We start from the raw sequence: 13,887 nt of genomic DNA, 5'->3' as shown, positions 1-13,887 counted from the left end.
TGACCCCAGCTTACAGACACAGAGAGGTTAAAGTGGCCTGCCTAAGACTGCAGGATTCTACGCAGGCCTTGGACTCCAAGTCCTCAGGGAGTCTTTCCTTCACGCACAGTGAAGCCGTGGGCCTCCGTGACCCATGAACCGCTATGGGCTTTGTGGGGCCGATAGCCTTCAGCAGGCCTGGCGAAGGGTGGGCTTCTGGAGAGAGGCAGGAGTGCTGCTGGTGCAGGGAGCTGGCAGCTTCTTGCTCTCGCCTTCTGGGCCCTTAGCTCCCCCTAGGCCTCCGGGGCACCCAGACCTCAGTTCCTGGCCAGTGAGCAGGTCCTCACTGCCTCCCAGCCAGGTCCCTGCACACCCAGGCAGGAGTGTGACTCGCCTCTCTGAGCCTGCTCACGTATTCATTCATTTCATTTCAGCAAATATGCTTGGGCTCAGTCCTCGGCCTCCCAGAGTTTCCAATTTAGTGTGAGAGACGGAAATGCCACCCAGCCATCACAGTACAGCAGTGGGCCTCAACCCTGTCAGACCCGTCGCCTCTTCTTTACGACAGACATTGTATAGCACTCTTTACTCTCCTGAAGGAGAGTTCATGGACAGTACTATGTAGTGCCAAATACATACAGGTGAGGGGATGAGCCCTTGCAGCTCCCTGGGGGAAGATGGATGGGTTCAGGCAAAAATAGCAGCCTGTGCTAAGACCCTGGGGCAGGGGGAGACTGATGTCAGAGAGGCGAGGTTGTATTGTAGGTGGGAGTGGGGGCCAGATCGTGCGGGACCTGTAGCAGGGGAGCTTAGCAGCCTCAAATCCTGACAAAGTCAGAACTCTGATTGTCTAAAGACAGACGTAGGAGACCCAGCGTATCCATGTGGGAAGAGCCCCAGGAAGAAGGGGGAAAGATAAGAAGAAAGAGGTAAGAGGAAGCCAGGCACCTGGCGGAGGCTTTCTGAGACCCGAAGCCCGCAGGCCGGTGCTCAGGAAAGATGCGTGTTGTGGCTGGCACGATGTAAGTGCTCTCTGTGGTGAATGGCAGCATTCAACCAGCACCCTTTTAAAAATTCGTTTGTGATTTCTTTTGGTGTTAGAAATCATTTCTCTAGCTTAAAAAAAAAAAAAGAAAAGAAAACTAAACCGAACAAACACATTTTTCCTGATGCTGAAAAATAAGATGTTCTAATGGACAAGTTGGAAGATACAAAGAATAGAAAAACCACCCAGAGATAATCACTGTTGACATTTGATGCATTGCCTCCAAGGCTTTCTTCTGCGTGTATATGTATATAGTTTTTTTCTTATAATTAGTAGAATGTGGTATCCAGTTTTCTTTTACTTATCAGTAGAATATGGGACCCAGATTTATTTCCCATGTCATTAGATAGTCTTGGGAAACATGCACTTAATAGCTGCATATTAGCCTCTACTGTACGAATGGGTCATAATTCATTGATTCTATTCTCTTATAGGTAACAATATAATTAATACTGCAGTGAACATCCTCATAGCTGAATCGTTCCATTTTTCTTTTGAAATTTAGTTGATGGATTTTAGTTCGTATCCCAGGCGCAGAGGCTCAATGAGGGGGAGGGAAAATGTTAATTTAGGGTTTTCAGCCCCTAAATGATCAAATCAGCAGATGTACAACTCGTGGAATTGTTCGAAAAGTCAGTCATTAGTATGGCAGAGAAAAGCCAGCTTGACCTCAGTGCTGTTATTACCATCCATGTGTAAAGACAGGCCCAGTCTCCTAGACTAACATCGCCCACCATCTGTGTTCAAATAATTCTAGTCTATGGGGTCTTGACTGATGTCCCTGAATGCCTGCACCCTGGTCTCCTGCTTCTGCAGTCTTATCCTGGCCAGCTGGGGCTCTGGGCTCCTCTGTGAACGCAGGAGCCCTCCCAGGTCACGGTTCACAGAATCAGCCCATGTCTGGGCTGTGTTCCCTCCTGCTGGAGTGCTGAATTTTCGAGTTGTGGCTAATGATTCTTTTTCTTTTTAATCGATGTTTTCTTTATTTCTGACTAAAAAAGACAATGTACTAATTTTAGGAAAACCCAGCAAACTTTAAAGAGAAGACAGTAAATGTCACCATGGTTCTACCATCTATTTAAAAGTGCTTTCTCAGGGTAGCTTGTGAGCAGTAGGGCAAAGTGGTTAAGAACTTGGGCTCTGGATCCAGACCAAATGTCATTGCTCACCAGCTGTGTGACATTGGGCAAGTTACTTGAGCTTTCTGTGCCTTAGTTTCTTCACTTGTAAAATGGCTTTATTTAAATTTTTGATAAATTTTTGATATTTTATTTATCATCTATTCTTGCATTGATTTTTATTTTTTAAAATATCACTTTAAAATCTTAATTTTGATTACTGAGATTTTGGGTGCCATAAATTAAATTTTGCACTTGCCTTATTTGCATTCTGGCCCTAGAGGCCAACAGCAAGACCCAGGCCAGAGCAGCCTTCCTTTCTCCCCTCTCCCAGCCTTCAGCCCACCTGCTGACCTCTGGGCCTGACCTCCGACCTCCACAGCCCTCCTCTGGATCTGGGAGGGCTAACTGCTGGGGCAGGCCAGGCCACCGTGGAGGGAAAGGCTGTTTGCTGTGGTCCCTCAGGCAGCCTCATTAACATTTGGAAAGATGCAAATTGATGCAATCCTGCTGTTTTAGAAGAACTTAATATGTTTTTTAAAAAGATAGGGTGAAAAGGCAGAAATTGCAGGAAATTATGTATTGCTGGAGCTGCTTTATCTTCTCTGCAGTTGATACCAGGGAGGCTTCTGGTTCGGGAACAGCGTTTCCCGGGGCGAGAGCCCCTCCCAAGGGGAGGCTGTCCCACAGCGGGACCTCCGATCCTCTGCCAGATTCTGCTCCCTAGTCCTGCCCTGAGGCTCCGGCTTCTCACTGCTCCTCCCTTGGCCTCTTTGTGAGCTCACACATATATGGAGGGCTGATCCATTTCCTAACCCTCATTTAAGGGGAGCAGTTGAAGCCTTGTTTGTATGACTGTTGACATAAGTCAGAGCCACCTTCAAAAGCACAGTCCCCAGATAACTAACCAGATCCTAGACTCAAGGACTCCCCGTGGGGTGCACACCATTAGGGAGGAAGCTCGCCTTGGTTACAGCCTAGAAATCTCTGAAGGTCTGTCTGACCCCCATGGACTGGACAATCGCACAACAATACAGATGATCATAATGGGCTCTTGGTGAATGTAACGAATGTTCCAGGTCTGGATTGTGTTAGGGAGGGCGGACCTGGCTGGGCAACAAAATAGGCCCCCAGCAATGCCTGACGGATTTGCCATCAGCGGGAAATGAGATGTGGCTCCCTGGTGGATTTTTCCAGTTAGCTGAGTTTCAGAGCGGGTCTTTTTCTTTTTTTCTTTTTTTAATTTTAACTAGTTTTGCACTGAGGAGGCCTTTCTAAGTGGATTTCACACTTCTCTGACTTCTCAAACCGAGGCTACAGAACATAATTAAACTTATCTTGATGAATCGGGTTCCATCCTCTGGAATCTGTTATTAATCTCTCTGGAGCCAGACTTTTCTTGTTCCAATCCCAGCTTCTCTCCTTCCTAGCTGTGTGGCTTCAAGGGTGTCAACCTCTCTGTGCCTCAGTTTCCTCATCTTTGAAATGGGAATAAAAATTACACCTACCTCGTGGGGTTGTTGAGAGCATGAAGTGAACTAGTAGATGTAAAAATAGTGCCTGGCACATAGAGGTAGAACTTTATTACATTGCCGTTCTCATAGGCGAATGAGAGTTGAACATGGGCTCAGCCCAGTGGGAGATGGCTCTCTGTCCGTGTTGGCTCCTCTCTTACAGATGTTCTGTGCTAGGCACTGTGGACTGGCACTTAACCTATGCCTCTCCTTTCGTGTTCTCAACAGGCTCACGGGGCACTAGGACTCCACTGATCAGAGGGGAGCATCAAGGCTTAGGCTAAGTTGCTTCCCCTTAGCTGCTCAGCTGGTAGGTGGCAGAGCTGGGGTTCCAAGCAGGTGGCCTTTGTGCTATTCTGTCAGGTGCTGTGCTGGGACAGTGGCCCTCCCAGTGGAGTGCTGAATGGTCCTGGAAGCCTGGTCTACTAAGTTTTGCATTCATTTTTCTCTAATATTCTTCCTCTCCTTCTGGAGCTTGCAAGGCCCTGAGGGTCCTCCTGGGAAGCAAACATAAGAGCTTTTGCCCCTGGATTTTGTGGCACCTGCTTCGGTTGTTTGAAATATATGTTTTATTTTACAGTGCAGGTTGTGGTGTGTGGTCCACCCATGTTCGTTCAAGTGCAGGCGTCGCACAGGTGACTTCCAGATGGGTGGGGTCACATCTGGACACAACAGAGCCGTGTCCTGGGGAGGCTGGAGGAGCCTTGGACTCCCAGACTGTCCCCTGAGCACTGGCCTTCCCCAGTTGCCGCCCTGTGCCAGCACACTCCCCAATACACAGCACTGAAACTAAACCTCCCTCTTAAAAGGACAGTGGCAGACGTCCTGTTCAGCAGTCACTTTACAGATGGGGAAACTGAAGCTCATAGAGCTGGAGGGGCTGCTGGGACTAACTAGAACTCAGAACCCTGGGTTCCCTGCGGGGACTGTCCCTACCACTCTCCTCAGCAGGGGCTAGTCTCTCAGTGTCTTCTGATGCCACCGCCGGGTGCCTCATAGGGAAAAGTCGGGGCCAGCTTCATAGGCATGTGGCCTGTGCAGTCACACAGGGCCTGCGCTTGGTTTAATGCTCTGTTGTCACTGTCTTGAAATTTCTTAATACTTTTTGAACAAAGGACCCCACAATTTATCTACCTGGTGCTAGGAGGAGCCCACCAGGTCCTAGGCTTCCACCTTTTTCTAGGCCACAGGGTGGAGCTCCCCAGGGAGGCATTTAACACGCTCCCTCCACCCCGAGTGGGATGGGATTGGAACTTTCTCCTGGGGAGACAGTGACTCGGGGATGGGCCTAGAAAGCTGGAGATCTCCCTGAGGGTGAGAGGGCAAGTCCTGAAATCTGGCTGCCTGGGCTACCCCCTGTGTGACCTTGGGCATTTGACAACCCCTAAAAGCCTCAGGTTCCTCATCTGTAAAGGAGGCGAGCAGAGGAGTCACTTCGTACAGTTGTTATGACGCTCCAATGGATAATGTACGTGAATAGGGGACAGAGAATGGTGTGCTTCTGGAGCTCTGCGCTAGCACGTGCTCGGTCAGTCAGCCACTCTTAGCCCAGGTCTGCAGGCCTAGGTTTCTTGGGAGGCTCTAGGATTCCTTGGGCTTCTAGGCCTTGGGGGCCCCAATCAAGCCCCCTTCTCCCTCTCAGTGGCCCAGGATGAGGGACATGATATAAGCCGTCATTGCCGGGCACTCAGGTGCTGGCCCCTGTGCTTCAGCACTGCCCCTCCCCAGAGCCTCCTTTTCGGGGACACTCCTGTCCCAGGTCACCTAGAGCCCAGCCCCTCCCTGCCCAGACACCCCGGAGTCCAAGGCAAGCAGGGAAGCACCTCGTGGACTGTAATGTGCTCTCAGGGAGGCAGAGGGGATCTGGAAGGGGCACGAGTTTAAAATCCGCTCATACGTGTCGAATTTCTGCTCCGCCAGTTATCAGTGGGTGATCTCGGGCAGGGCACTTAACTCCTCTGACCCTCAGCTTCCTCCTTTGTAAAAAGTGACAAAGGACTGTTTCGAGGGCTCAGTATGACAAGGCTGTAAAGCTCGCAGCTCAGTGACTGGCCTGCACAGATGTTATCTACAAATGTTTGTTGACTGACTGAGTGAGTGAATGGGGGGACGCTCTGTGTTTGCTGTTGTCAGATGTCCTTGGAGGAAGATGTGTGAGGTGGTGGAAGTGGAGATGGGGCAGGGACAGAGGCCACACACCCTGTGTTGGGGGGAAGGGAGAAGTGTTCTATAAATAATCATAACCGCTTGCAGGCACGTAGCACTTAGTGTGCGCCATACACTGTTCTCAGCACTCTACTCGTTAACTCATTTCATCTTCACAATAGGCATATGAGGCGGGCACTGCCAGTGCCTCCATTTTATACATGAGGAAATGGCACAGAGAGGGTGAGTAACTTGCCTTAGGTCACACAGCCAGTAAGGGATGGCGCTGAAGCAGGCAGCCTGGCTCCAGCCACCATATTCCTATCTTTTACAACAGGAGTGGGGAACATCTGGCCCTGCCAAGGCTTCCACAGGCAGGACTTGAAATTCAATAAATGTAAGAGCTTTTTTCATAGCTCATTTTTATGTTGATAATGTTGTATGGCCTGAGAATGATGTTATAGATACCCAAATGGCCCTTGGCAGAAAAAAGGTTCCCTCCTCCTGCTTTATACCATATCCACCCCCAACCTTTAATCATATCCTTCAAGCTTGTGGGAGGCTGCAGCTCTGCCTCTGCCACCAGTTTGGCCCTCACTGGGCTGGAGGACACAGATTCAAGAGACCCTCTCCTTCACTCAAAGGAGGAGGCAGTGGGAGAAGCTGGTGGCTTCCCTACAGGCCCCAGCCCTTGGGGGCAGGCCAGGCCCCAGGGACTATAGGATAGAGCCCCGAGCAATAGCCAGTTGACGACAGGTGATGTGTCAGGGCATGAAGCTTTCAGGTTGAAGAGGCCACATGGGGACAGATGGAGAGGAGGACTCTGAGGCTCCTTTGCCCAGTACCCAGTCGGCCACTGTGGGCTTAGGGGCTGGGCACCATGTGAAGAGAGGGGTCCAGGGGTCCAACCAGGTCCTGGGTACCTTCTTTGTACTCTTGGGCTGAGTGTTTGGTTAGATGGGGCCACGAACTGGACCGGGGAGTCAGAAAGCCAGGGCTCTGCATGGTGAACTTGGGGGAATCCCTCCCTGAGGACTTGGGGGATCCTCAGGCTCCTCGGCTATAAGTGGGTCATGGTCCGGGCCGTATCCACCTTAGAGAGCGGGTTGGGTGGGCCTCTTGTGAGTTAGTGGGTGTGAAAGTGATGCCTAAACTTACATGTCTCCCAGGAACCACACAAATATGTGAGGGAGTGAGGCAACTGGACAGAGCGTGGGCTTTGGGGTTGACAGGCCAGGCTCAGAGTGGCCTTGGGTTAGTCATTTTACTTGAAGCCACTCAGTAAAATAGTAGTGAAATCAAGTGGTCAACACTGACTGCATGGGTATGACTGGCTGCTCTCTGCTCAGCACTTCGCACACTTGATCTCACTAGTCCTCACAACAGTTCCTGTGGGGTGTGTACTATGATCTGCCTTTGTGACAGAGGGAAAACTGAGGCTCCAAGAGGTTACCTCCCTTGCCCGAGGTCACATAGCTAGAAAGTGGCAGAGCCAGGACTCACGCTGGAGCAGCTGGCTCCAGAATCCACCTGCTTCATGGAAGACTGTTCCTCTAGACCTGCCGGTGGGGTGGTTAGAAGACGAAATGAGACCCTCAGAAGTGTTAGCCCAGGGCCTGGCCCTCAGCAGGTGTTGGGAAAACGTCAGAAGCTGCCCTTTCTAAGGGCTGGTGCTGGAATCCTCATGTTTCCAGGGCCCTGGGGCTGCATCTCCACGGGGATTGGGGCACCCTCCAGGCTTCTCCTGCCTCACACCCCTGTTCTCCCCCCTCCCATCAGGATGTTGCCACCATGCAGTTCTGTGCCAACAAGCTGGACAAGAAGGATTTCTTTGGGAAGTCTGACCCGTTCTTGGTGTTCTACAGAAGCAACGAAGATGGAACGTGAGTTCCAGGCAACACGCCACCCCCTTTCTGGGGTCAGGGTTGGGTGGGTTGTGGCGGCCTGCCAGCAGGGTGGCTTGGGTCCACCTCCACCCTGTGCTGCCCTGGGGCTCCTGCTCTAGAGAGAGCAGGGATAGGATGGAAGTCATGTGGATGGGCTGGTGTGGCGGGGGGCACCCTCCAAGCCAGCAGTGCCACTCCGAGGGCCCCAGCAATGGTGGGTGTTAGATATGTTAGAGGTGGGGGGAGTGGGTCAAAACACGGCTAGGGTGAGAATAAGGTGCCCTTCTGACAGCCCCTTCCTTCTTCCACACAAATCAGTCCATATATAGGAGCCCAGTTCTCCACCCACAGCCCTCTGAACACCCCACTGCTACCTGTCTCCCCGCTACTGCACCCCAGATGGCAAACCTGGGCCCTCTCCCCGCCCAGCCCCAACCTCACCATAGGCTTCATTCAAAACTCTACACATCTTTGAAGCCCCATTTCCTCCTCTCGTGTCCCTAATCTAGAAGCCACCCACAATATGACAGAAACACTCACACACATTGGCAAATGTAGGTCAGCTCTGTACACAGGGACAGATTCTAGGTGGATGGTCCGGGGACCTAGGTCCTCCCCACCAACCCTAGGTGTGACCCTAGCAAGTTATGCCCCTCTCGGGGCCTGTTTTCTCCTCGGTAAAATAAACCAGTTGGATTAGGTGGTCTCCGCGGCCTCTTTAAGCACCGCAGTACTGGGAGGCTGAGGACACTTATGGCTGGAGTTCTGCAGGCCCAGGCGGTAACGGGCCAGGAAGGTTAATTAGAAAAACGCTGCTGGAGAGGGGACCCGGAGGCAGGGCCTGAAGAAAGGGAAGAAATGGGTCCAGCGGGGAGGCTCGGGGAGGGGCGGCAGGCCAGAGAGGGGGCGAGTGCCCAGCAAGTGTGCCCTGGGCTCCTGCAGAAAGGCCTCTGCCAGGTTCCTTCTGATGCTGAAATTCTGGGTGTGACCATGTGTGCATGTGTGTGTGAGTAGGGGTGTGTGTGTGTGTGTGTGTGTGTGTGTGTGTGTGTGTGTTGGGGGTAGGGGAGCTTCAGGGAGGAGGTGTGTTTCAGTTCAAGGGAAAATGGATTTTTAAATCTGAATGTTCAACAAGGGAAATTAGGTGTGGTCATTTGCATAACAAAAGGATTCTTTGTCTCACCAAAGGACTCCCAGCAGAATTTCTTTAAATAATTCTTGTTGACTTTGACTTGACTTGAGGGAGGGAGGAAAAGGCCTGAGTGGTATTCCAGCTGCCCAGGACGGTGTCCCCTCAGGTCCCCTCCAGGGTGGCAGTGTCGGGTCACCCTGGGCTGACCGGGAGGAGGGAGGGATTTGGGTTTGGGAGCAGAAAGAGGTGAGTTGCAGTGTTTTCCAGTGATGTTCTAGTAGAGCAGATGTGTAGGATGGATGGGGAGGGGGCAGGAAGAGGGAGAGACTCGTGGCTAACACGTGAACAGGTGGGAGGTGCTGAGCACCCCACAAGCTGTGCTGTGGAAGTGCAGGGGAGGAGCGGGGAGGGGAGGACAGGGGCAAAAGGACAGTGCAGAGACCTCAGTCAGCAAAACTTGGGTGGGGCCTGAAGTCACAGCTCCCTCCCTGGCAGTGGAGCTGTGGGGGAACTGGAGCGCTGAAGATGGCAGCTGGTCGGACGGGGGAGGCCATGGGAGTTTATTGGGGGGTGAGTTTCACATGAAGCGTAGGCTGGATGTCTCCCTGGGGACCCCCAGGGCAGCTGGAGAAACCCACCCAGAGGCCCCCGAGAGATGGGTGAACCCGCAGGCACCTGCGAAGAGGCAGGTGCACAGGTCAGGGCTGAACCGGTGAGAGCAGGGTGGTCACCGGCTTTGAGGAGGGGAGAGGGGAAGGTCTGGGAGACACCCCCAGTTAGGAGCATGGGAGGAAGGCCAGTGAGGGGCCAGGGGAGTGAAATGTCAGCCTGCCACACCAGGAGGGCCTGGAAGGAGGCACCCACAGAGCGTCCTCTGTGCTCCTGGCCCTGCACCTCTTCCATCCAGTCACTCATCTGGGAGTAAGAATGTGATGGGCGGAGCGGGCTCCCTGCCAGGCTGCCCACAGGCCCGCTGGCACTGCCAGTGGTCGGCTGTGTAACCTTAGGCAAGTCTAACCCAGTGGAACTTTCTGGGGTGAAGGAAAAGTTCTGTATTTCGCTGTCCAGTATGGTTGTCATCAGGCACACGTAGCTGTTGAGCACTTGAACTGGGGCTAGGGTGACTGCGGAAGTGAGTTTTAAACTTCATTTCACTTTGGTTAATTTAAATGTAAGTAGTCACATGTGCTGGTGGCCGCCACTCGAGACAGTGAAGCTATAACCTCTGCAACTCAGTTTCCTGGTGTGTCCACGGGGCTGATCCTAACTCCGGCTGGCAGGGCTGCTGTGAGGATTCGTGAGTTAACATGTGTAGTTAGAACAGGGCCTGGCAGCTTCTGCTCTTATCCCGGTTTCACCACGAGAGGGGAGATCAGAGAGAGACAGTGGTTTTCCCGGGGCTGCGCAGCTGGCAGTAGTGGCCCTGGGGCTGGGGTGCGCGCCTGCCTGACTCTGTTGTTAGCGCTCTCCTGCACCACCCACGGAGTGTGTGTCCAAATGAGTGGAGTGGGGGGGGGATGACTGCAGGCCAGCAGGGAGTCGAGGGGCCTGTGGATTCAGTGGGGGTAGGGAACTTAAAGAAGGGGTTTCAGGCAAGAGTCTGAAGCAGAAACCAGACCTCACAGGGTTCAGGAAAAACAAGTAGGGAGGGAGGAACTCAGGCTAATAGCTCAGAAGACCTGGCCAGGAAGTTTGGGGGTGGGGGGGGCTGGAGGGTCCACACAGGTTTGTGTGGCTTTGGGGGAATTTAGTGCAGTTAGGGTTTCTGCACAGCGCGAACCTCCTCCCTTCACTGCCCATCAAGCTCCTGATCCTCCCTCCTGCCTCCCCAGCCCCCTCTTCCAGCCACCTGCCTGCCCCAGCCCCGGGTAGCTGTGTCCCCTCCTCCCTCCGTCCCATTCCCGTCGTCAGCAGCAGCTCCGGGTGTGTGGGGAGGTCTCCCACGTGTATCTCTACACTTCCGTGGGTGGGCAAGAAGGAGCGGAGAAGAGAAACGCTGAGCCTCAGTGACAGAAATGACATTTTGACTTGAAAATTTCCAGAGAAGAAATGGCACAGGCTGTGTGGGCACGGGCGGAGCCCAGGCACCTTCCCGGGTGACCTTTCCAAGCACCGAGGCAGCTGGGATAGGTGCCGGGAACCTCAGGGGGGCCCCTGGCCCCAGCGCCACTGGCTCCCGCTGCCCCCCATGTGGCAGGGCGGGCTTCCAGGATGGGGCCAGCCAGGCGTGGGGGGGAGTGGGCAGCGACGCTGCGGTGGGGCCCAGATGGGATAAGCCAGTTCTGCACTTTTGGTTTGCAAAGCAAGCTCATGGATTCAGAGCTGAAAGGGTCTTAGAGATCATCTCAGCCGGGGGCTTTCCTTCTCTGGCTTGAAATGCCAGCAAATGCTATGGAAATTCTCCTCTGAGAAATACAGTTATTCATTTATTAATTCCAAAAAATATTTAGTGAACATGTATTTACTATGTGCCAGGCAGTTGGGGACACTAAAGATATACCAGTAATCAAAGAAGACAAAACCCTTGCCCTTGCGGAGCTTACATTTTAGTGACAGACCATAAAATAAATAAAGAGAAAATTAGACTATGTCACATGTCAAATGGTGATAGGCGAAATGCAAAAGCAACATGGAAGGGGGTTAGGGATGTCAGAGTCAGGGGCCAAGGGGTTGTAAGTTTTAGATATGGTGCCCATGGCAGATACTCATGTCAAAGGGGTGACAGTTGAGTAAAGACCTGAAGGAAATGAGGAAGTGCCATGAAGGTGGAGATCTGAGGGGACAGGCAGGAAAACAGCAGGCATGCGAAGCCCAGACCCGCAACTTCCCTGACAGTGTCAGGGTCTCACAAATCCCTAAGGCACATCTGCAGATTCTTCCATGGATCTCAGTTGAAGAATATCTGATAGCGGCCAACTCCCTGGAAACGGGCCCAGAGTGGGACAGGCATGATCAAGGTCACACAGAGAGCAGGGCCCCGAACCTGCATCCCAGCCCTGCTCAGGAATCCTCTCTGCAGCACCACCAGGAAATGGCCATCTAGCTTCTACCTGGATGCTGCTAGTGACGGGCAGCTCATCACTTCACAAAGCCATGGTTTCTAATGTGTGACAACTGTAGAGATTAACCAGCTGGTCCCTCAGTTGACCTGGATTCTACCTTCCTTGGCTTGGGGTCTGACACCTTTCCTCTCTTCTTTGCCAGGTTCACCATCTGCCACAAGACTGAGGTCATGAAGAACACCCTAAATCCAGTGTGGCAAACTTTCTCCATTCCTGTGAGAGCCCTCTGCAACGGGGACTATGACAGGTGAGCTGAGAAAATGTCCCTCACCCTGCACAGGTGCGGGAGGCCTGGTTCACGTAGATGTGGGCGGTCCCCTCAATCTGAGCAGGGCCCCCTGGAACTGTGCACGGGTGGTCCTGCACAGGGTGGGACTCTTGAGTCTCCCTCCTATTCCCTCCCTGGGCAGTGTGTGCCTTCACCTCCTTACAGCCCTTCCCGACCCCTCCTCTTCCTTCCTGTCAGGCATCCCCACTGGTGGGAACCTCTGGGGGGGGGGGGGAGGTGTCTGGGGTTGGGGAGCCCCATGGGTGTTGAGGTGTCCTGGCCTGGAGCTCAGCAGCCTGTCTTCATTGTTCCCACCGTTGGGGCACATGGGGGCCAAACAGGGTTCTAGATACACAGAGGAGGCCTGGTCCCCACCAGCCCCCACTATTGGCAGGTGGATTCTAGGGAGTCAGGATCCTCATACTCTGTGCCAGCCAAGTTGCCATAAATGGGGGTGAGGGGTGGGATACAGAGCTCATGGAACTTTCAGATGGGACAGCCTACTATTGTCACTTGTTAGCTATCACCATCATCATCATCACCATTGAATGAGTGCAGATTGTTGCGTGTGGATACACCTGGTTTCTAATTGCCTCTGTGACCAAAAAGTACTGTCAATCTGGGCAAACTTTGACTTTTCTGAGCCTCGGTTTCCTTATCTGTAAAATGGTTATTTAAACGTCTACCTACCTTATAGGGCCGCTTTGAGGCTCACATGGCACAGCCTACATAGGAAGGCTTTGGTGTGGGTAAAATACCAAATTCAGCATTTTGTCCACAAGTGTTTGTTGACTCCCCACCATGTGCCGTGCTGTGCCCTGCGCTAGAGGCTGGGAAGTCGGCAGGGAACAAACACACAGTCTTCACCCTTCACCCAGCATCGTGGAGTTTACATCCAGTGGGGGAGGCAGACATCAATCCAATAATTACACAAAGAAACATATAATTACCAATTGTGCTAAGTGCCAGGGGAGCTGTAAGGTGGTGCTTGTCTGTGGTAAGTCAGGAGAACCCAGCCTGGTTTCGGAGATTGCTGAAGCTGGTGGGCAAGCTGGCAGAGGCTAATGGGCAAGGCTGCCCAGCGGCCCTGAGGAAGCGGGGCCTCTGCTGGCCACTCAAACAGGAACACGGGGGCGTCCTGGCTGGTGGCATTAGCATGGGCTCGCTGGGACCCTGCTCACAGTGGCTACTGACAGGCTATGTGTGTGGTAGGGTGAGGGGGACCTCCAGGAACCCTGTCTCCTTCCATGTTAGGCTTTTGATCCAGGAGATGAGGTGGCACCTTTTCCTGCCTCTTGGTTGGGACAGAAAAGCCACAATCTATTCCACAGGCGGTCACGAGCATCTACTATGTGCCCATCACACCTCCACCTGTGCAGCATCCAGGGGAATGTAGCCTCACTTCCATCGTCAGGGAGCTTATAGTCCGACCACAGGGATCTCAGATGTGCACACAGGTATAGCAGACAGGAAAGTAATTGTGCAAAATGAGACCAGAGACAAAAGCAGGCATCTAGCCAGACAAACCCAAGTTGCGTGTCTGGGCAGGTCCTGGGGAGGCGGGAGGACAGAGTGGTTGGAGCATCGGGCTGGAGCCCAGGGGTGCAGGGAAGGCTGCACAGTCGGGGACCGGATGGTTGGGGCGGAGAGAGACGGAGGCAGAGGGAAGGGAAATTCAAGGTTGGAGAAAGGGAGCCTGCCAATTAAAGTCTCACAAGGTGGAAGGAATTAGGATCTT

The 13,887-nt window shown here is 52.9% G+C and overlaps 1 protein-coding gene across 2 annotated transcripts in view; it reads left to right on the top strand.

Annotated features, from left to right (window-relative positions):
* CPNE5 (copine 5) overlaps window positions 1-13,887 on the top strand; it is an 82,627-nt gene that overhangs the window by 41,414 nt on the left and 27,326 nt on the right. For both annotated transcript variants that reach the window (XM_081140408.1, XM_081140409.1), the window contains 2 exons: window positions 7,581-7,684; window positions 12,024-12,128. In XM_081140408.1, coding sequence (XP_080996534.1) covers window positions 7,581-7,684; window positions 12,024-12,128 — 209 coding nt within the window. The remainder of the gene's footprint in view (window positions 1-7,580; window positions 7,685-12,023; window positions 12,129-13,887) is intronic.

Source organism: Miniopterus schreibersii (assembly GCF_964146895.1).
Source record: "Miniopterus schreibersii genome assembly, chromosome: 6".
Classification (NCBI taxonomy): domain Eukaryota; kingdom Metazoa; phylum Chordata; class Mammalia; order Chiroptera; family Miniopteridae; genus Miniopterus; species Miniopterus schreibersii.
The sequence above is the reverse complement of the archived record's forward strand: the minus strand, read 5'-3'. Positions and strand labels throughout refer to the sequence as shown.